Source organism: Chenopodium album, chromosome 9 (assembly GCF_948465745.1).
Source record: "Chenopodium album chromosome 9, dcCheAlbu1.1, whole genome shotgun sequence".
NCBI classification, from domain to species: Eukaryota; Viridiplantae; Streptophyta; class Magnoliopsida; order Caryophyllales; family Amaranthaceae; genus Chenopodium; species Chenopodium album.
The window spans coordinates 70,106,084-70,126,565 of NC_137842.1; the positions used below are offsets into that span (position 1 = coordinate 70,106,084).

Below are 20,482 nucleotides of genomic sequence, written 5' to 3' on the forward strand. Positions count from 1 at the left end.
GTACCAAAGATCCAAAATAGAACAAGTCATTACTCATCAATAATCATGCCACCATGGCACCAATCTGCAAGGTAAGCTTGTCCAAGTCACAAGCTTGTGTTATCCACACACTCCACCTCTACATTCAAATCTACCCAAATCACACCCTCAAACATACAACAGCTAAACAAATCTAAAAAACCAACACCCAAAATATGAAGAAACCAATAGAAACCATACAAGTCACCTCCCTTTGTCATTTCCTATCTTATCCTCACAAAATCTAAATCCCACCTCTCCTTTCTTCTTCTTCTTCAATTCTTCCAATCCTCCTCCATATCACTCAACTCCTCCCACCCCCATTTTCTCTCTCCTCACTCTCCCACCATGTCTTTGACAATCCCCACTAACCTCTACAAACCACTCGCAACCGCTAAACCTAGAAACTTCTCCACATCTTTCACACCTCGCTCATCAAAGATAGTATGCCAGCAACAAGAAAATGATCATCATCAACCAAACAAACTTGAGCTAACCAAGGTTGGAGCCAACGCAGCCGCAGCGTTGGCTCTATCCTCGGTGCTACTCTCCTCATGGACAGTAGCACCCGATGCCGCAATGGCCGACATTGCTGGACTAACACCATGCAAAGAATCAAAACAATTCGCAAAACGTGAGAAGCAAGCCTTAAAGAAGCTTCAATCATCCCTAAAGCTTTACGCCCCTGATAGTGCACCCGCTTTGGCGATCCAGGCTACGATGGAGAAGACCAAGAGAAGGTTCGATAACTACGGAAAGTACGGATTATTGTGTGGATCAGACGGCCTTCCTCATTTGATAGTGAGTGGTGATCAGAGACATTGGGGTGAGTTTATTACTCCCGGTATATTGTTCTTGTATATTGCCGGGTGGATCGGGTGGGTCGGACGGAGTTATTTGATTGCAATTCGTGATGAGAAGAAGCCTACTCAGAAGGAGATTATTATTGATGTTCCTTTGGCTTCAAGACTTCTTTTTAGGGGTTTCAGTTGGCCTGTTGCTGCTTACAGAGAGTTGCTCAATGGTGACCTTATTGACAACAATGTCTAATTCTTAGTATTATTGTTGTTCAATTGAGATACTCTAAAGTTGTTGTCTGTTTTAAGCTTGTGTATGTACTATATTATTATATCGTAAGATACTCTAATTTGAGAACGTTATATATGTGTGGTGGTTTCGTAATTTGATTCTTGATTGACTCAATGTTTAATACTAGACCTCTTGTCGGCATGAAACTGTCTCATACTAGAATTTGTCATTTACAAGATGCAAAATTTGTACAAGTAGTACAAAATTGAAAATGATATGTTTAATGTAAACTCAAACATAATGTGAAGCATACTTTATTGCAACTTTAATTTGTTGTATGTTTAAAAGCTAAAACTTAGCTTAGTAAACTAGTGGTGAAGTCACAATTTGATGTTAATATGCTTGGTTTCATCACTTTGGCTGAGTGAGAATGTGGAATTTGTGGTTTTGTTTTTAAATACAACATGAACATTGTATTCTCCTAAGAAACCAGAGAAGCTATAGGAGCCATATTTATCAGTATCTCCTTGAATTTCCTCTGTTTGCCATTCCTTAAGAAGGCGGTCCACGACATCTCCAGCAGGGAGATTTTGGAAATTGTCGTCTGTCAAGCACATTCTATAGCATCCATAAGGGTTTAAGGCTGTCCACAAAATTATTCCTTTTACTGATGGATGGGAGAAACCTTCTCTCAATACCACTTCTAAATATGTAGCCTGCAAAAAAAAACAACACGTCAAGTTTAATTTACATTATTCTCTCAAGACTTTGACCAACTAAGCTAGATAAAATCGGCATTTTGTTAAGTTGTATATATACCTGTGTTTGTTTGTCTAGGGTATTGCTAATATCAATCTCAGTAAGCCAAATGGGAAGCCCGAGTGTGGCCAACTTATCTAAGGTAGCCCTGATAAGCGACGGATTTGGAACTGTGAAATGACCCTCCAACCCAATACCATCCATTACAATTCCACCTAGTTGGAGCCCTCTCAACTTTGCAATGTAAGAATCAACACTTGAATTCACATCATTACAAGTCTCCACCACATTGAACTCATTCATGAAAAGGGTTGCTAACGGGTCAGCCTGATGGGCTGTCTCGAAAAAGCTCAATGTTGCATTAGGCCCGAGCTTGTTTTCATAGAACCCATAGTGGAGCATCTCATTGCTGACATCCCAGTGTATGAACTCTCCCTTGTACTTGTCCATCAGGCTTGCTATTCGGGAGTTTACGGCCTGCTCGAGGTCTGAGCCTGTTAGATTTAGTACCCATGATGGGGTGTAGCTTGGAGCTTCCCAAAAAATGTTGTGGCCTCTTGCAATTAGCTTGTTGGACCTAACAAAATCTAGCAGTTTGTCTGGGATAGTGTAGTTTAGTTGCCCTGGTTTAGGTTCTGTTGCACTCCACTTTAGCTCATTCTCAAATACAGCTGCATTGAATCTCTTTACAAACCATTCCTGCATTGTATTTTCCTCATTAACCTCAACTCAATGACATACAAGAAATTGTGCAGTACAACAATCACAAATTTGGTATGCAGTATAAGATATGTACCTGGTAAGGCAAATTTCCTAGGATGTTTTTTGATATAGCTGAACCCAAGGGAAAGTCCTTAGAAACTTGTTGCAAGGTAATTTCTGCTCCTTGCAGCCGATTTCCATATTCATCGGACACATGGATTGTTGCAGCACGTTTTCTAAGCTGAATACATGAGATGATAAATAATACTCATATAATCTAACAGTAGCTCCATATAATAGAAGACTAGGAATTAAGTAATTTGTTGCTAAGTAATCTAAGACTTTTCAAGTTTGTGATGCTCCATACTCTTTGGATAGCAAAGCAGAATGGAATGGCAGAGGAAGTCCTTACAGATTTTATCTTACTTTGCTGATCTGTTTTCCATTCATCATTTGTAAATGGTTGTAGCGAAGCACTTGAGAGTTCAATATCAACATTTCCTCTTGAATTCTATAGCAGAAAACATAGTAAAGTGTACGTACGAAGTTATTAAAAACTTGTACACGTATAATATAAAAGTTTGTTGTAGAATTGAATAGAAGGATGAGAAGGAAACAAAGTATACCTGAAAATAAAGTGTTGACAGTTTAGAAGGTGAAAGTAGTGTAAAACCACCCTTCAAAAATGACCAGCATCCACTGCTAGCAATGACACTGCCTATGCAGCTGTAATTTTCATTTTCCGATGTTAAGCTTGCCCTTATAAGTGTAGAATCTGCTCCCTTTATCTTAACCCAAACTGTTTTTTATCACAAAACATGTCATGTAACTATGTAAGGTAGATAATGCTTCGAATGTTAAATGTTACTCCGTACATCTGAAAATTGTTGTTTAGCATCTACTATACAAATCATCAAATAATTCATTCCTTAAATTGCTTTGAACAATGACATTTTTCACTTGGATATGATTGTACATTTACTTTACATAGGTGATCATATTAATCATATTATAATTTACATATTTTTAGGGTAGAGATATGAAAACTCAACTGGAAAAGGAGTAGATTGTGGCACCAGGAAGATTATGTAGGAGAAAAGCAGGGGAATGCTCAAATGATCCTCTTGGGACCTCTTGCAGAACATTATCTTTAAGGATTCCTCCTTTGTACAGAGCTTTCTCAGGGTTTTCCTTGCACTGCAATAAGCCACAAATTGAAATCATTCATTCATTAGTCTACATGATGCAGGAAATATTTATGCACTACAGGGGGAAAACGTCGTAATCATTCAGCCACATACATTTGAGTCATATTCTCACACAAGTTATGAGCATGATCAAAATCTGGATAATTACCTCAGAATAAGCCGTGTGATCATACCAAAGACCACCTTATGACAAAGTATTCATTACAAGAAAACAAAGAAAAAAAAAAAAAAAACATGATCAGCAACAAAATGCACAAGTAATTAATTAAGCAAGAATAATAAAGAGTGAATTTGTGACATTAGTGAGAGCAAACCATAAGTTGGTATTACAGCAGCTCCTAGGAGGAAACAGAACAGCATCAAAATTATACAGCGACATTCTTTCATGCTATTTTCCTAGGCCAAAATCTGCTAATATCAGTATATGATTTGCAATGTCTCAACCCGAGACTAACAAATGAGAGTTGGTAAGGGAAATGAAGATAAGAGATAAGTTATGTTGCCTTATAAATTTTGAATCATTTAAAGACATCTTGAAATCATCCTTTTCTCCTTGCATTCTGTGAATGGAGATTTTGTCCTCTTTAAACAACTGGGATTTTTAGTCCTATAATATTTTACCATGTTCAGTTAATCAACCGGCCATGCACAACGCCCAACCATGTATTATGAGTTTACGACTAATAATTTATTTGCCATTTTTTTGGCATATAGTTGTTTATAGCTGCATTATGCTGTAACACTGTAATTTGAATTTGAATATGGGAAGTTTGTGCCAAATAATAGTCAGAGAAAATAGCAGAAGGATTTTGTTTAGTTCCTCGATTTTGATTTCTCTAGTAGGTTGGCCATAAACAATGCAGTACTAGACTATTATTCAGGTGAAATGCCGTTACTTAGGGAACATGCATTGTTTATATGAAAGTGAGTACAGTTGTGCAAATATACTATTATCGGTTATGATATATACTTCATACTTCCTAAGAGACACATATAAGTATTAAATTCCTTTTTCTAAAATGGCACTCGTATTTTTTTATTGAAAAGCATAACAAAATCACGTGTCAATCAGAGTTATTAAGGTCGATTGTTGAAATGCCTTAATTTTACATGTGGGAGTATGTGACATGAGCCAGAAAGTGATACTTTTAAAGTTGAGGAAGTATTACCCACTACCAGGTATGGGTAATACTACCCAATACCACAATATAATTTTATTTTTTTTTCTTTTTTTCCATTTCTTCTTCATCTTCTTCCTCCCTTAAATCCTTTACCCACCTCCATGGATAGTTCCCATTACCGGTCAAACCTCCGCCCATCACACCTTCACCTCCTACAGCAAGAAACCCACTCCAACAGCTACTACCTCGCAACTACCTCCGTTAAAAATCAACGGAAATCACCCAAAAAAACATAAACAAAAAACGAGAGACACAAACTTATAGCTCTAGCCATTAAAATCGGTGAGTTTTATGCCGAAAATCGTTGAGTTCTGTCGCAATTGACGATGGTAGCCATTAAAATCAATGAGCTCTATGCTGGAAATCGTTGAGTTCGGTCGAATTTGACGATGGTACCTGTTTGTCGATGCTCAGTTATTACTGATTTCTGTACTGTTATTATTAGTTTGTGTACTGTTATTCTTGGGTTGTATACTGTTATTCTTAATTTGTATACTGTTATTGAGCGGAGAGAGACTACATTTTTACAACATGGGTAAGTTTTACGCAATATTACATTTTTGCCCCTGGTATGGGCCCAACGAGCCCATACCTGGTAGTGGTCTATCACTACTCTTTAAAGTTGCCTCTTTATATCTCAAGAGGTGCAATGTTACAAGGCCATTGGACCATGTTGAGTAAGAGTGTCGTATAATAAAAGCTTCTGATTGAAAATAAATATTATGGCATGCAGCATATTTTACCTTATGTCTTAAGTTTACTTCCATCATGAACTCAGAGTGATGTACTACAGAAAATAATTGACTATGTTGATGGCACTTGGGTTTACTGTAAGGTACATTTTAACACCGTGAGTGGCTAATGATTACGCGAGAGTTTCTCACTTATTCAGCCATTATATGAGGTTATATTTTAACAGTGCCTTGTAAGGTTCAAGTGCATCTATTTATGAGCGGTTATGTGGTTTAAAAGGTAGCGTGACTTTACAGATAGTTGTCTACAGGGGAGAAAAAATAAATTCTTATTAGAACTAACAATTTGAAAACAATGAGATTTGATCTGATGTAGCAGGTATAGCAAGTAGAATGATAATATTACATGTATGCTAGTATATGGTTAGAGTTGAACGTTTATATACCTAGTTTCGTGTCCTCCTGTTAATGAGAATGACGATTTTGTAGTTCTATTTTCATATGTAGCTATTATTGTATACTCCCCTAAAAATCCATGAAAGTTAAATGAGCCAAGTTGATCAGTAACTCCCTCTACTATTCCGGTCTGCCATTCTTTTAACAGCTTATCGACGATTTCTCCTGCTGGGAGATTCTGAAAATTGTTGTCTGTGAGGCACATTTGGTAACATTTTCCCTCAGGATGCAGGGCTGTCCAAAGCATTAAACCTTTTACGGATTGGTGTGAGTATCCTTCTCGCAATACTTGCTCCAAGTATACACCCTGCAAAATGAATAAGATTGACTTTAAAATGCATCATTCAGTTAACTTCCTTAAGAACACTTCTTAATGCAACAACAATGCTTGGTTTTACCTGTGTTTGTTTGTCAATAGTATGAGATATATCAACTTCAGTGAGCCAAATGGGAAGTCCAAGGGTGCCCAACTTATCTAGGATAGCTCTAATTAAGGGAGGATTAGGAACACTAAAGTGCCCTTCTAGGCCAATTCCATCCATTGTAACTCCTCCTGCTTTAAGCTCCCTTAACCTTCTAACATAATCATCAACAGTTGAATTACCATCATTACAAGTCTCAACCACATTGAACTCATTCATGAACAAGGTAGCCAACGGATCAGCCTGATGAGCCGTCTTGAAGAAATCTAAGGTGGCATTAGGTCCAAGCCGCTGCTCATAGAAATTGAAGTGGAGCATCTCATTGCTGACATCCCAGTGAATGAACTCTTCTCTAAATCTGTTCATCAGGCTTGTTATTCGAGAATTAACAGCCTGTTGAAGGTCCGGCCCCTCGAGTTTTTTCACCCATGCTGGAGTGTAGTCCATATCTTCCCAGAATATGTTGTGGCCTCTTGTAGTAATCTGGTTTGCTCTGACAAATTCCAGCATTTGATCAGCTAAGGTGTAGTTGATTTTTCCTGGTTCTGGTTCTGTTGCATACCACTTTAGCTCATTTTCGAACACTGCTGCATTAAACCTCTTCAAGAACCAACTCTGCTAGAGTAAATGTATATGATAAATCAAGTATCAAGGGATAATCTTTACCGTCTTTAACTGAATTTCAAGAAACAGAACAGATAGTTATTGATTGATTGAAACCAATTTTCACTAGCTTGAATTAATCTTTAAAAGTCGAAGAGAATAGGGCCTAATTAAGGTACGAGTATAACCTGGTAGGGAAGATTTCCTATAATGGTAGCAGCAATGGCAGATCCAATAGGGAAGTCTTTATAGATTTGCTGAATGGTTATTGAAGCTCCTACTAGCCTTTCTCCATGCAAATTCGACACATGAACTGTCACAAAACGCTTGCGTTCCTTCAATTATTAAGGCAAATATTGTTGATCCATGTTAGTCAGCTTGTTTAAAAAAATGTTAAAAAAACTTTTATCAAACTTGAGTAGGTAATTAATAAGCACAGAATAAAATTACTCTGTTAATTATGGCTTGTTGATTCAATCTCCACTGTTCTTCACTAAATGGCTGCAAGGATGCACTAGCAACTGATACATTGGTGGATTTTCCATTGTCCTGTAATACATAAATTAGAAGGCACAAGTTAAAGGAAGATTTTTTTTACAATTACATGATTAAATTTGAATTAAGTAACATCCAAATACCTTAAAATATAGAATTGAAGATTTTGAAGGTGAATCCAGTACAAATCCTCCTTTAAGAAAAGACCAGCATCCTTGCTTAGCTATTACAGTTCCAATACAACTAATTGTTGCATGTTCTGTTTTTAAGCTTGCTCTTATTAGAGATGAATCAACTCCCTCTATCATTACCCAAGCTGTCATAATATTATGATAGTAACAAATTCAGAATGTTGGACAGAAAACCGTCATAGATCCATAAATTATTACGACTACAAATTTACTATCTTCATTTTTTAGTGCTTGTCCTAATTGACTTTTCACGAATATTGAAAAAGGCACTAGAACGAAATAATATAGTATAGTACGTCACGTGACATACAAACTTAAGATGTCATTTATGAGTCATATGACCCAAAACGTTCAATGCTCATAAAATGAGGACTTGTTCATAGTTCATAAATACAAACTAGAAAATGACAAATTGGAAGGAGAGAAATTTACCAGATAAAGTGTAGAAAGCAGTGGAGAGATTGTTGATCATGAATGAAGGTATTGATGGATCACTGATGCAGCAATTTCTATAGTCTTGTAGGTTTCCTCCATTGTATAGTGGGTCCTCAGGATGTTCTTTGCACTTCATGTAAGGAAAAAAACATATGAAAACTATATCAAGCACAAACTACCTTCATCCGGAATTAGTAGTTATATTGCTAGTTCAAATTATACACTATATACGTGGCAATTACCATAGTATAGATCGAAGTTGTATAAATGAGTGATTTAGATTCATAAGTTCTACTAGAAATTTGCAATGTACCTCAGTATAAGCAGAAGAATCATAAAGAGGCCCATCTGCCACAAAATATCAACAATGTTAAAAGAAGCTCAATGGTAAGAAAATGTAAATTTAAAAAAACTATACAACAAGTAAATAGAATATGATTACCATAACTATTAGCCAAGAAAAATAAGGCTAGAGTACATGGGAAAATCAAGGTGAAATGCATCTTCAGCATCCTTTCTTTCATGTTTGATTCAAAAAAACTTTATTTGTAAGTAAAAATAATGGAGCCAAAGTTTAGGGAGTGGGGGAGTTCACAAGAGAATAGTGGAGATTGGTTAAAAGAGAGGCAATGTCCTTTATAATGTAAACCAAGCCCGTGTGCTTATTCACATGTGAATATAGTGAGTAAAGTACCCCCCATGTCTAGAGCGTATGGATGGAGTACAACTTAGTTTAATTAAGGTAAGAGTGCAAGACCATTTCACAACATTGGCTTTTTAAAAAATTGCTAGTGAATTTTATTAGCTTTTTTTCTTCTGTTGTCCCAAAATAACGGTCACGTTTGACTTTTACTGTTTCCAAAAATATATACTCGTACTCGTACAATACTCTGTATCAAAACAAATCTAACACGGTACATATTTTGAGGTTTTCTATGATTTGTATGGTGTATTAATATAAACAGGACCTAGATTATCTTTATTAGAGGAAATGATCAATTGGTCGAGTTGGATTCTTGTGACACATATATGATTATGGAGTTGAATAGAGGCCTTAGAGGGGGTTCGTGAACACTTGAAAGTGGAACTTATTACCCAAACCTTTCTATCTTTTCCTTTCCCATGGATTTGTTTGTCTCTAGAAAGAGTTTGAAAGTTGTTGGATCCTTTAAAGTACCAATGCAAATTGTTGTATTTTCTATTTTCCTTCATCAACCAGCTTTGATGAAACTTGGTACAAACTACTACAAACCAATGAACCAATAACGGCCAATTCTAATTTAATACAAATGCATTCCATTATCTTGGTTTTGTCTATTGTTAACTTATTAAGAATTTATTGATATTTTGCCCATAACTCCTCACAAATTACTACTTGTCTCTAAAAATTAAGAACTTTACCCTTTCTGCGGATTCTGCCTGTCAACCTATTGTTATTATTATTATTATCACGTATTTATACTGGTAATTAATAATTGTGTTAAGTATCTTAGAGATCTTAGTGCATATTAACCTTAATTCTAGCCACTGCCTTAGAGACTGACAATCAGAGAGCAGTCAGAGGCTCAGAGCACCCATAAAAACAAAAACAAGTGCCAATTCAAGTGATTAATTAAGATGCTACTAAAAAAAAAAGTTATTACTCCGTAATTAAGATATTACAATATGATGAGTCGTGAGTATAATGTTGTATTGATCCTATATACTTCGTACGGAGTAATACGTATTACTCATTCTGATTCATACGAAGTATTATCTAATCACTTGATTTTATGATTTAATTTATAGAAACTAATCTCCTCAATTTTATTGTTCTTCTTACTTTCACTTTTTTTGTCACACTACAAAGATTCTAAATGAGAAGAACAAAAAGGAGGGGCGGGAGTACTCATACACTATATCCTTTAGAACCTACTGCCTAGCGTAGTTTGTTTCATCTCTAAAAATCAACTTCAAAGCCATATAGGTTTCTGACAATTTTTAAACACCAATGCAATCACATAAAAATTCTTAAGTATTACTGACTGGCTGACTGCATTGTTATACACTTCAAGTTAACTGATAAATATAAAAATCATCCAATACTATCAATACAATATTAGATGTCATGGTTTATTTGTATACTTGACACTGAGGAATAATTAAAGTAATTAGAGCTTCTCACCCGGTTTCAGAAGATTCTGAATCGATTCTCAACCTCGCCTCTCTAAAAACCAAAAAAAATACTGTAGTAAAATATTATCATAAAAGTGACACTGATATTATTTGTTAAATCATTCATTAGTATAGGACTGGGAAAGGTTTATGGGCACGTTCAGATACTCAGTATATGCTTATAGCAATAGGAACGGCCCATTAGAAAACAAAATTTTAAACTACGGTTATCAGACCATCAGTGACAGGCCACAGGCCCTCTTTTTCCAAATCTTTCCTGCAACGGCAAGCATGTTTTTGCATGCTGCAAAAGCATACCACGCTATTTGTTAATTCACATTAGAAAAAACCAGTTATACGTGTATTTGTCATTAGTCCATTTGATGGTCAGTCAGACACAACGATCACCCCCTCAGGCCCTCATATAATTGTAAAGTTTTACAGCTAAACAAGTGAGTTCGAATTCGAAAACTTACTCCCTTGATCCGAAGTTAATAGTCACGTACTCGCGTTCATACTCTTGGTAGCATAATCTGAATTACAGTGTGGCGACCTGTTCCGAACAAATGGAGTAAGACTATCATAGAATTTAATTATCAAAAGAACTCTTATATGCTATTATAATTGAGTTCAGTGTTACAAGAATAAATAAGGTTTGTACAAGTAGAGGAAGCACCCAACTTACAACATATAACACGTGACGTAAAATAATCTTAACTAAGGTTCAAACTAGCCAAGAATGAAAAACTGCTGCTTCTAAGCATACACCAGATTAAAATACTCCTACCTTTGTTTTTCCTCTGAGGGTGATGGGAGAAAAGATAATTGTTACAGATCCCAAGTTCCCAACCCTCTTAATTCCCTCTTTGCTAACGCAATATGAAGTTGTCAAAACTGTGTTTTGGGACGTAGAATGTACTGATTTATTTTTCGACAAGTAACACTGAACATCCGCTTCACAGATGACAACCCCAGAATCAGAACCACATGTTGTTCCATTGCCCTTCCAACAATTAAGAGCTCAGCTCATTTTCCTTTCACCACAGATTTCGATCTTTTGCTAGCAGCAATCGTTTTGTAAAGGACCTTGGTTCTAGAAGCCATCAACACATCCAAGGCACAACCAATAAGGCAAGCAACACCCATGACCAAGTAGCAAAGTCTATAACAGTGGGCCCCGTAGCACTCGTTCCCTCCACTAGGAGTGATGGTAGCCTCCGCATCATAGAGCAAACCAGCAAGAAGTCCCGAGAAAAGGAATGAGCCAAGTGGCAAGTTCAATATAAGAATGTTGTATATGAGACCATAGTATTTGAGGCCGAATAGTTCTGAGGCAGTTGGGACGGTGATTGCAAGACGGACACCATAACACAAACCTACTATGACTGCTCCAAAGTATAGGCTCCCGGGGACTGCCATTGCCATAATCACATATCCAACGGCTAGCAAGATTTGAGAGGCTGCATTGAAAAGCGGTCTAGGAGTAGCGGCTTTCCTGCAAAGCCATGATTGCATACATAAGATCAATTTTATTCTTGAAGTTGTACAGCTCGCTTAGTTAATGTATGTCACCTCTTAGGCTAAAAACCATTATTTGGACTTCTAGGAACTTATATACTATACTGGTTTCATTGAAAACTAAATTTGCATCCTTATTAGAGCTTATCAAAAATGGTTTGAACTTGACTTTCATTGAGACATGCCAATAAAAAAGAAAAACAAAAAACGAGTACAGTGAGAAATTTCTGTATTCTGTCCCATCGAAAGTTTCTAATTGAAGATTAATGCCATGGTCCAAAGAAAACCCTACATGACCAAATCTGAAACTCCATTGTCATAAATCAGCTACGGTGACTACGGAACTGCAAATTACTATTCGTATTTAAATGTGGTCCATAATGTCGAATTAGACCACTTTGACGATGACATAAATAAATATCCCCTTACAGCTGTGTCTAACACTCTAACCCGGGGGAAAAGTATGCAACCGAACTTAGAAATGCTACCTCTACTAGACAGATTAATATAAAAAACAACGCGGGTTCTCGCATGGTAAATTTCGATATAAAAAGTACTTTCAGCAAACAGAGCTTTGAATTTTATAGTTTTATTACTTATATACTCCATGCTACTTGATCCTCCCCGACTACAGGCATTTTAAAAGATTTTCTTTTTTAGTTGAACAAACCAAGATGAACTTGGCAGACTAGTAGGCAACATGTCCGTAAACAAATTGAATATAGTTGCAACTTACAAGGATATTCTTCTAGGTCAAGTCTACTTCATTAAAAAAAAAAAAGTTTCATTGCACCTACAGAAAATTTTCATTTCTAATAAGAACTATCATGCACTTTGTATCACCAATACTTAAAAAACTCTGTTCAAACCAAATTGCTAGCTATACAACTCTTTGAAAAAATTACACATTTCTAAAAGAACAGGACAGCATATTCAGCAAAGATTTTACAGGACAACAGAATCAATATTTAATTATATATAATAATCAAGCATGAAAAACGCGGATCTATTCGACTTTCCCCACTAACCTAACCTACCCACAGTCATAATTATGATTATGAACAAATGTTAATGACAGTAATTATGAACAAAAGTTAATGACAGTTAAAAAAAACAGGAGAATACTTACTTGATACAGTATTCGGAAACTGTTCCGGAGATGATCCTACCAAAAAATCCCATAATGCTAAGTAGAGACACAAAGATTGACACATCCGAGTAGCCAAGAGAAGAACCCATTTGGCCCATATTGTTCATCACAGCCATACCAGGTCCAACTCCACACAAGAAGGATACAAACAAAACCCAAAAATCAACCGTCTTCAGTGCCTCAACAATAGTGTGCTCTTCACCTAGGACAGGCTGTAATTGCTTAGCCTCCCCATTTACTTCCTCGGCCACAACATCCCCTCCTTGAATTGGCTGTGATACAGGCACAGCATCCGGGGCTAGTAAGGGCTCTGTACTCGGGTCCTCAACATCATCCTTAGCTTTTGAATCCAGCCAGATTTTAAGTGCAATATAAGCTGGTATTACCAACGGAAAAGCAAGCAATGCTACTAGAACGACAGAAAAGGTTACATCGAAAATATGCCCTTGTGAACCAACAAAATCATGAGCTAAGAGGTAAACTGCAACAGTAACAGCCACAATATTGAACATATTGAAATACTTAGATTCTTCTGATATGTCCGACTCAGTGGTCGATGGAGGAACCTCCCGGAGGAAGACCATCGCGGTTAAACAAACCACAAGAGGAATAACCGTAAGCATCATGAGGAACTTAGCAGGACTATCAGCAAAGAGTGCACTACAGACATCAGTGAATATAGCAGTGCTTAAACCCACATAACCCTTTAGGATCCCAGAAACAGGTCCCCTATTTTTCCTGAAATTTCGGATACATGTAACTAATATGGCTGTGTTCATCCATGTTGTGCTGTTTCCTCCCATACACATAAATATACACATCTGCAGCATTTCAAAAATCAATCAACTTAGATCTCATTAGCCATCACACCACACAAAACTAATTCTACATCAATATCAACTAAATTTGCAAGTATCCCACTAGTAAAAACTTTATAATACCAAAATTAATACATTTCCAAATCCAAAATCAATTCACATCCCACAAATATCTTTTTTCTCTGTTAATTTGAGTCAAAACCCTTCCCTACAATCCAAAAAAGAGCCAAGGTAGTAAAAAGATACTAATTATATCTCAATGTATATAAAAAGTTACAAAAGTAAAAACTACAACATATAACTATCAAATCTCATCTACACCAGTACCTTATACCCTTTACAACTCTCTCCACAATAAGTTAAATACGTCTATCAAAAGGACCCGTCCAATCAAAAACTTAAGTTGATGGTTTAAGCACAAGATCGGTTTATATACACTATCAACATCAAATCAATACACTCCAATGTATTTAAACTCTCATGCATCACCAAAAAATAACAAACAAGTACTAGTATTACAAAACTAAACAAACAAATTAAGAAACAATGACAAATTACATAACATTACAAGAAAAGACACAAAAATTACCAAAATCAACATGATCCAAAACTAATCTCAAATAAAACAAGAAGAAGAACATACAGCCCAATAAGGAAGGGGTGAAATGGTCTTGCTAACAACAAGCCATTGAGCGCCATAACCAAGAACACCCTCAAGAGAACCAATGAGAAGAAGAAGCCAAGTAGGGAAAGTATCAGAGGCAAGCCCAGCAACAAGCCCAAAAGCTTTACCAACATCTTTAGCAACAGATAAATTGTTTAATTGAAGTTGGGTCAAATTCATCAAAGTTTTAACGGCGTCAGAGTAGTTAGAAAAGGTGTAATTGTTGCCAGAAATGGCTTGCACCCAAACGGCCGTTACAAAACCTAACCATTTTAAGGCGGTCGCCATTGATGGACGTTCAGAAGGTAACCCCATTGTTAATGGAGTTGAATAAGGATAAAAGTCACAGTTTTTATTTATAAAAAATAATAAATTATAACTTTGATTTGAAGAGAGAGATTGAGGTGATTTACTCAAGCGGTAGTGGTAAGGTTGACGCTTTGTTATTGCAAAATTTGCAATTGGTGTCTCATTTTATAATACTCACCAAGTATTGTAGAGAGATTTGTTGGGCCCCAACTTTTTTTTATAAAAGTTTTTTTTTTTTTTTTTTTGAAAAGTGTGTCCAATTGATTTTGACATTGAAGGACAAGAGATTTATAAATTTTGAATTGTACTGTACTTTCTAATTTTTACGGAGAAAATTAAAAACTTGAATACTACCTCTGTTTTATATAATTGATAATTTTTTTTTTTTTTTTTTTTTTTTTTTGAAAGAAGTCCTAAAGGACATTAAATTTCATTAATAATAGTCATACGACATCTACAATTGACAATTAACGATAATGAAAACGAATTTAGCAAAATCAAATAAGAATTAATCGGGGAAGGGCTAAGAATCCAAATACATAAATATAACAATTCGGCACATTCTCGCTTCGTTGTCTCATACAACTTTTTGAGTGGATCCGTCGCCGCTTCGCAATTTTGTGAGAAAAAAAATTCTTGTGTTGAATCCGTAACCCGAATCCGAGCCATAATCAATAGTAGCCCCGCACAACCAGAGACCAAATTAAACACAATTAAAACCTTGTTTTTCGAAGGAGTCTGAAAAACCTTGTCTTTCGAAGGAGATCGAAAAAACCTTGTCTTTCGAAGGAGATAAACCCTTTCTTTCGAGGGAGACATTATTGTAACCTAGAACAAATTTAAAAACTTGAAAGGAAATAAAATTTGGGGCTTTCCACCGGTGAAATCCGATGGAAGCCCCTTCAAAATTGACAATGGAGACTAAAGTTTAGGAGAGAGAAGAGAGAGAGGAGGCTAGGGTTTTTTTTTATAGGGAGTATTTTATAATACTATAATTGACACTTTTTAATTTAGCACTATTTATACACACTTATTCGACCGTATTTTGTGTTTTATACATAATGAAAAATATAATCATGTGGGATCTTATTAGATTCGTCATAATATATATTTTCAAAATATTAAGTTTTCATAATTTTTGCTTATCGGTAATTAAAGATATAAATAGTTGAAATTATGCATTGACAAACGTGATTAAAAAAACGTATCAACTGAAAAGAATCGGATGAAGTATTATTGTGTTGATATAAGAGTCAAATTCAATATGAATTCAATATGGATACGGATTATGGAGTAATGAAGCTATGTAATGGTATAATTGGTATTCAATCTTTTGTTGTTGTTAAATGTCAATGTAGATAGGTACAATGTATCTGAAAGTTTTTAATTTTGACATATTAAGAACTATTGTAAGTAGTGTATGAAATCCCTTCAAAAAAAAAAAAAATATAGTGTATGAAATAGTAAGATGTACTTCCGCAATTTATGACTATTTAATTTAGGTTCAAAAACACATGAATACATATTCCTTCAAATGCATTTATGCAATAATCATAAAAAGGCAAAATTGGCCGCAACACCCTTAAACATGGCTTAAGTGCACTGAGCATCCTGAATTGCGTAGTACGTAGCCAAAACACTACAGTACCAATTATGGTGAGTTCAACCGATCTACCTAAGCGAACAAAAGCACATGTCTCTAATAAGTCGCTTTTCGATTTCCATTATTTTGTTTTAGTTTTTGGGAGTGTTTATATATGAAGTATAATCCTATAGGATTATTCCAAGACGCCATAAAAAGAGAGATATCAGATGTGTAAGGTTATTAGACTATTTGAGTTCTTAAATAGAGAACATTTGCTTGACAAATCTAAGATCAGAGATATAAGATTATAATTATGTTTCCGTTGATTATTCTTAATTTATTCTGTACTTTGTAATTTGTTTTCTTCAGTATCAATAAGCTATTGCTTTGCATTAAGAAAGGCGGGTGGCTCCGTGTGAATGTAGTTAACATAGTGTTGGTAAACCTTGTAAATTTTGTGCGTGTATTTTTAATTTTATTTGTTTTCTTGTATTTTTTGTAACACAAAAATTATCTACATGACTATATTTTGTATAATATAAGAATTTTTTTTGTCAAGGTCTGATTTTATAGTTTTAATGTGATGATAGAAATATGCAAATGCAATGCATTATGTTAGTGATAAGATTTAAGATTTTTTAAGTGTTTTATTAGTCGATCTACTCACAGTTAAAGTTTTAACCAATGTTTATTTTTTGACATCAATTCAACCTCTTTTACTCGCACATAAACTACATACATACTTTATGCATGTCACTATAACAATTTACATTGTCTCTCTACTAATAAGATCATGTCTTTTTCAAATAATTCAAACAAGAACAATAGGAGTATATAACTCTGGCAAAACAATATGACATTGCATTGAGTTGTGCTAATTGGAGAAACAATATGACACGGAACAAACACGTTCATATTGTTATATTGTGATATACGAATTCTGATCAATTATCAACCAAATTGAAATGATTTTAAAATTTGTTTGGTAAATATTGATAGTAACTACTCCATATGAATTACTCCGTATTACTCGATTACAAATAAATTTTGCACCACAGGGATGTTGTCATGTTGCCTGCAAAGTACTGAATCAACCATGGGGACATAGATTTATATTTTATTATTATTATTTTTATATTTTTTGATGGGGACATAGATTTGGACTTATTATTGTTACATCACAAAATCAACAAGCAAGAAATACAAAAAACTTTAAAGCAATGAGCACTCTTTTATTTATTTAATTAATTAACTAGCACACGTTTTATATAGTAGGGTGGCGTGATGCATGATACTTAATTGAACACTTTTAGCAAGTTGAAGGGCATCGGCTGCGAGCCACGGATTAAATAAGCTAGGAGCCAACGCGATCGATCGATCAAAGCCAAGCCGAGGCAGCTTCCTAGCTTCCCACATTGTAGCTTTCTTGTAGATTGAATGAGCAAGGAGCCAACGCGGTCGATCAAAGCCAAGCCGAGGCAGCTTCCCACGTTGTAGCTTTCTAATTTTGCAACTTGATATTGTTAACCCTGTTAAGGAAGATAAAAACATAGGGTTAAGATACTTTAATTAGACGCCACTATTAGCTGGCTTAGCTGTTTTGTGTGACTTTACTTTAAGTCTCCATATTTTAATCATATATATTGTTTCCATATTCGTTTTCGCTTCGTTTCATTTCATGGTGTTTTTGTTGATCCTTTATTAAGAACAACAATAATAATAATGATAAAAAGGTATATCATTATCAAACTTTATATTTTTTGTTTTTTTGTTTATAATTATTACTCGTATGGTGTACGTAGGCCGTGGTACTTACACAATCAAGCGTCATCAATTTTGTCCATAAACAAAAACGAAACCAAATTCATTTTCCAATTTATGTTACGGAATAATTTGTTTGAGATGATACGCAGTAATTTTTTAGACTATTATTTTAATAGGGGGTAATGTAACTGTGTTAATATAGAGATATAGTGTGTGAATGTGTACAACTACTTGTTTTTTCATTGACTTTTGACTACATACGTGGTATAAGTCTAATAAGATTTACTAAAGTACAAGTAGAAACAATATACGGAGTACAAATTATATTTTATACAAGTATTATTTTTAAGGGTTTGTTCTTTTATGTTGAAATTCAGTTCAGTTCAGTTCAACTCCTAATTTCCTTCTCTTATAAAATATTCAGTTCAGTTTAGCTCAGTTCAGTTCAGTCGATGAGAACAAGCCCTAAGTTATTGTCGCGATGCTTTTTTTAATTAATTGGTTGGTTAATTAGTTGAAAAAATTTGAGCATTCTTAATAGAGAAAATTGTAAAAACGGGCCTTTTAAATAGTTGACTTTTTTTAAAAAGACCTTTTAATTTAAGTGAAAAACTTGTGAAAAAAGACCTTTTAAGCTGCCTTTTGTTTGTATGAAATACTTGAGTGAGCTGGAGGGAAATTTGGGTTTTTTTTTTAAAAAAAAAAAAAGTCATGTGATAGTCAACGTCGGGGCTCGGTGTTGACCACCACGCAAGCTCACCCAAGTGCCCCATACAAACAAAATGCAACTTAACAGGTCTTTTTTCATAATTTTTCGCTTAAAAGGTCATTTTTCAAAAAGTTAACCACTTAAAAAGTCTTTTTTCACAATTTTCTCTTCTCAATATTAGTTGAAAAGGAAAATGAGAACTCAATAAAGGGACTGCACGCAGAGTACTTTGTTTTTATATACAAAGTATAGGGAGAAATTAAGATACTTGTTGAAGAGGATATTCTTCCAAACAAAAAATTGTAATCACACATGCAACTAATGCAAGATTATGTTTAAGATGATAACAAACGATAAATATGGTGTCATATACTCGTAGATATGAAGTAAATGAGAATATAATTATATAAAAATTGAATGAATGCAAAGAGTGAGCTAGTAAAAATCTCAAAAATAAATATTGCAACTTTCATGTATCATTTAATTTGTTCTTTTGATTCAAATCATATTTTCTCCACCTATCATATATCTTATTCAGTTTATTACTTAGATCTAAACTTCTATTATAGAGCCAACAACTAACAAAGCTTGGATAAACAGGGTTTTAAATTTGGATCCCAACAAAAAAAAAAATATCTCTCCAAAAAGTACTAAAAATATCATTGATATATATATTTGATAAGCCATATAGTTTATGTGGTGCTAGTGGTGCAACTTGTAATAGCTAGTCATTTGAGAACTTATCAACTATATATCAAATACTTTCACTTACAATCAATTATCAAATCAGTAAAATTATTTAATAACTTGCCCCACAATTTGGTGCATGTGTATTGCTGATTTCTTGGATGCTTTTAAAATCCTATTGACTCTATTGATCAAGTAAAAAAGAAATATTACTCATGTGTTTACACAACACTATGTGTTTAATTTGAACAGAGAGAAATGAAGGAAAAGGGAGATAAGAGAAAAGAAGGGATGCATTTTTTATTTATTTATTTGAATATACAATATAATTAAGGAAAATACTATACAAAGCCCTTAAGGGCTATATATAAGCATTAAAAATAATCTTGAAAACGGTTTAAATTTGGAAAATCAAACAAATTCACACTAATTACACTGATCTACGCATGTTTTTGTCGTAAATTTCTAATTTTATAAAATTTTCAAGAGTGTTTTTAATGCTAAGATAGCCCTAAGGACTATGTATAACATTACCCTATAATTAAAGATCATTAGAGGGAATGGAATGATCGATCAAATAAATTTCCTTCAATTCCCCTTATAATAAACCAAATCTCTCCAACATTTAATTGAAAGCAGGAAAATGGAGGGTCACCTTATCCCTTCCCTTGTCATTTTACCCCTTCATTATTGTTATCTACATAGTGTAGTTATAGCTATATGGCATTGATTTATGATTTACACATAGTTTATAATTGTGATAATTATGAGAAAAATGATTTTAGCACACTCATTTGATATCACACTTTTTCGATGCTCTTATCACACAAAGGTATGTCAATATCAAATTAAACAAAGGGGAGCCAAAATCAAATGAATGATTCAAATCAAACAATTCAACTTTCCACGTATTTCCTCCATCATTTTTATTTG

General features: G+C 34.6%; 4 protein-coding genes across 4 annotated transcripts; 1 reads left to right on the forward strand and 3 right to left on the reverse strand.

Moving 5' to 3' along the window:
• The first annotated feature begins 292 nt into the window (after positions 1-292).
• On the forward strand, positions 293-1,178 carry LOC145559071 (photosystem I reaction center subunit III, chloroplastic). Its single transcript, XM_081620475.1, has one exon. It carries the CDS (start codon positions 367-369, stop codon positions 1,066-1,068), a length of 702 nt encoding a protein of 233 aa, XP_081476601.1. The 5' UTR covers positions 293-366; the 3' UTR covers positions 1,069-1,178.
• Positions 1,179-1,376: 198 nt separating this feature from the next.
• Positions 1,377-3,006, reverse strand: LOC145558096 (endo-1,4-beta-xylanase 1-like). The gene is made up of 4 exons (XM_081619243.1): positions 2,935-3,006; positions 2,603-2,749; positions 1,867-2,505; positions 1,377-1,763 (listed from the first exon to the last, which is right to left on the reverse strand). Exons 1-4 carry the CDS (start codon positions 3,004-3,006, stop codon positions 1,428-1,430), a joined length of 1,194 nt encoding a protein of 397 aa, XP_081475369.1. The 3' UTR covers positions 1,377-1,427.
• A 2,904-nt stretch (positions 3,007-5,910) lies between these two features.
• LOC145559073 (endo-1,4-beta-xylanase 5-like) lies at positions 5,911-8,901 on the reverse strand. Its single transcript, XM_081620477.1, has 8 exons — positions 8,634-8,901; positions 8,505-8,539; positions 8,189-8,321; positions 7,709-7,881; positions 7,521-7,619; positions 7,259-7,405; positions 6,444-7,082; positions 5,911-6,352 (listed from the first exon to the last, which is right to left on the reverse strand). Exons 1-8 carry the CDS (start codon positions 8,713-8,715, stop codon positions 6,014-6,016), a joined length of 1,647 nt encoding a protein of 548 aa, XP_081476603.1. The 5' UTR covers positions 8,716-8,901; the 3' UTR covers positions 5,911-6,013.
• Positions 8,902-10,912: 2,011 nt separating this feature from the next.
• Positions 10,913-14,938, reverse strand: LOC145559072 (protein NUCLEAR FUSION DEFECTIVE 4-like). The gene is made up of 3 exons (XM_081620476.1): positions 14,475-14,938; positions 12,993-13,834; positions 10,913-11,840 (listed from the first exon to the last, which is right to left on the reverse strand). Exons 1-3 carry the CDS (start codon positions 14,808-14,810, stop codon positions 11,372-11,374), a joined length of 1,647 nt encoding a protein of 548 aa, XP_081476602.1. The 5' UTR covers positions 14,811-14,938; the 3' UTR covers positions 10,913-11,371.
• Positions 14,939-20,482: the final 5,544 nt, after the last annotated feature.

Excerpts from the sequence above, each read along its gene's own strand:
- LOC145559073 (XM_081620477.1), bottom strand. The coding sequence starts at position 8,715 with ATGAAAGAAAGGATGCTGAAGATGCATTTCACCTTGATTTTCCCATGT. Across the intron at positions 7,882-8,188 it reads TGCTTTCTACACTTTATCTG|CTTGGGTAATGATAGAGGGA; the intron begins GTAAATTTCTCT and ends ATATTATGACAG. Across the intron at positions 6,353-6,443 it reads CTATTGACAAACAAACACAG|GGTGTATACTTGGAGCAAGT; the intron begins GTAAAACCAAGC and ends TTCATTTTGCAG.
- LOC145558096 (XM_081619243.1), bottom strand. The coding sequence starts at position 3,006 with ATGTTGATATTGAACTCTCAAGTGCTTCGCTACAACCATTTACAAATG. Across the intron at positions 2,750-2,934 it reads ATGGAAAACAGATCAGCAAA|CTTAGAAAACGTGCTGCAAC; the intron begins GTAAGATAAAAT and ends TCATGTATTCAG. Across the intron at positions 1,764-1,866 it reads CCCTAGACAAACAAACACAG|GCTACATATTTAGAAGTGGT; the intron begins GTATATATACAA and ends TTTTTTTTGCAG.
- LOC145559071 (XM_081620475.1), top strand. The coding sequence starts at position 367 with ATGTCTTTGACAATCCCCACTAACCTCTACAAACCACTCGCAACCGCT.
- LOC145559072 (XM_081620476.1), bottom strand. The coding sequence starts at position 14,810 with ATGGGGTTACCTTCTGAACGTCCATCAATGGCGACCGCCTTAAAATGG. Across the intron at positions 13,835-14,474 it reads CACCCCTTCCTTATTGGGCT|ATGTGTATATTTATGTGTAT; the intron begins GTATGTTCTTCT and ends GAAATGCTGCAG. Across the intron at positions 11,841-12,992 it reads GTTTCCGAATACTGTATCAA|GAAAGCCGCTACTCCTAGAC; the intron begins GTAAGTATTCTC and ends ATGGCTTTGCAG.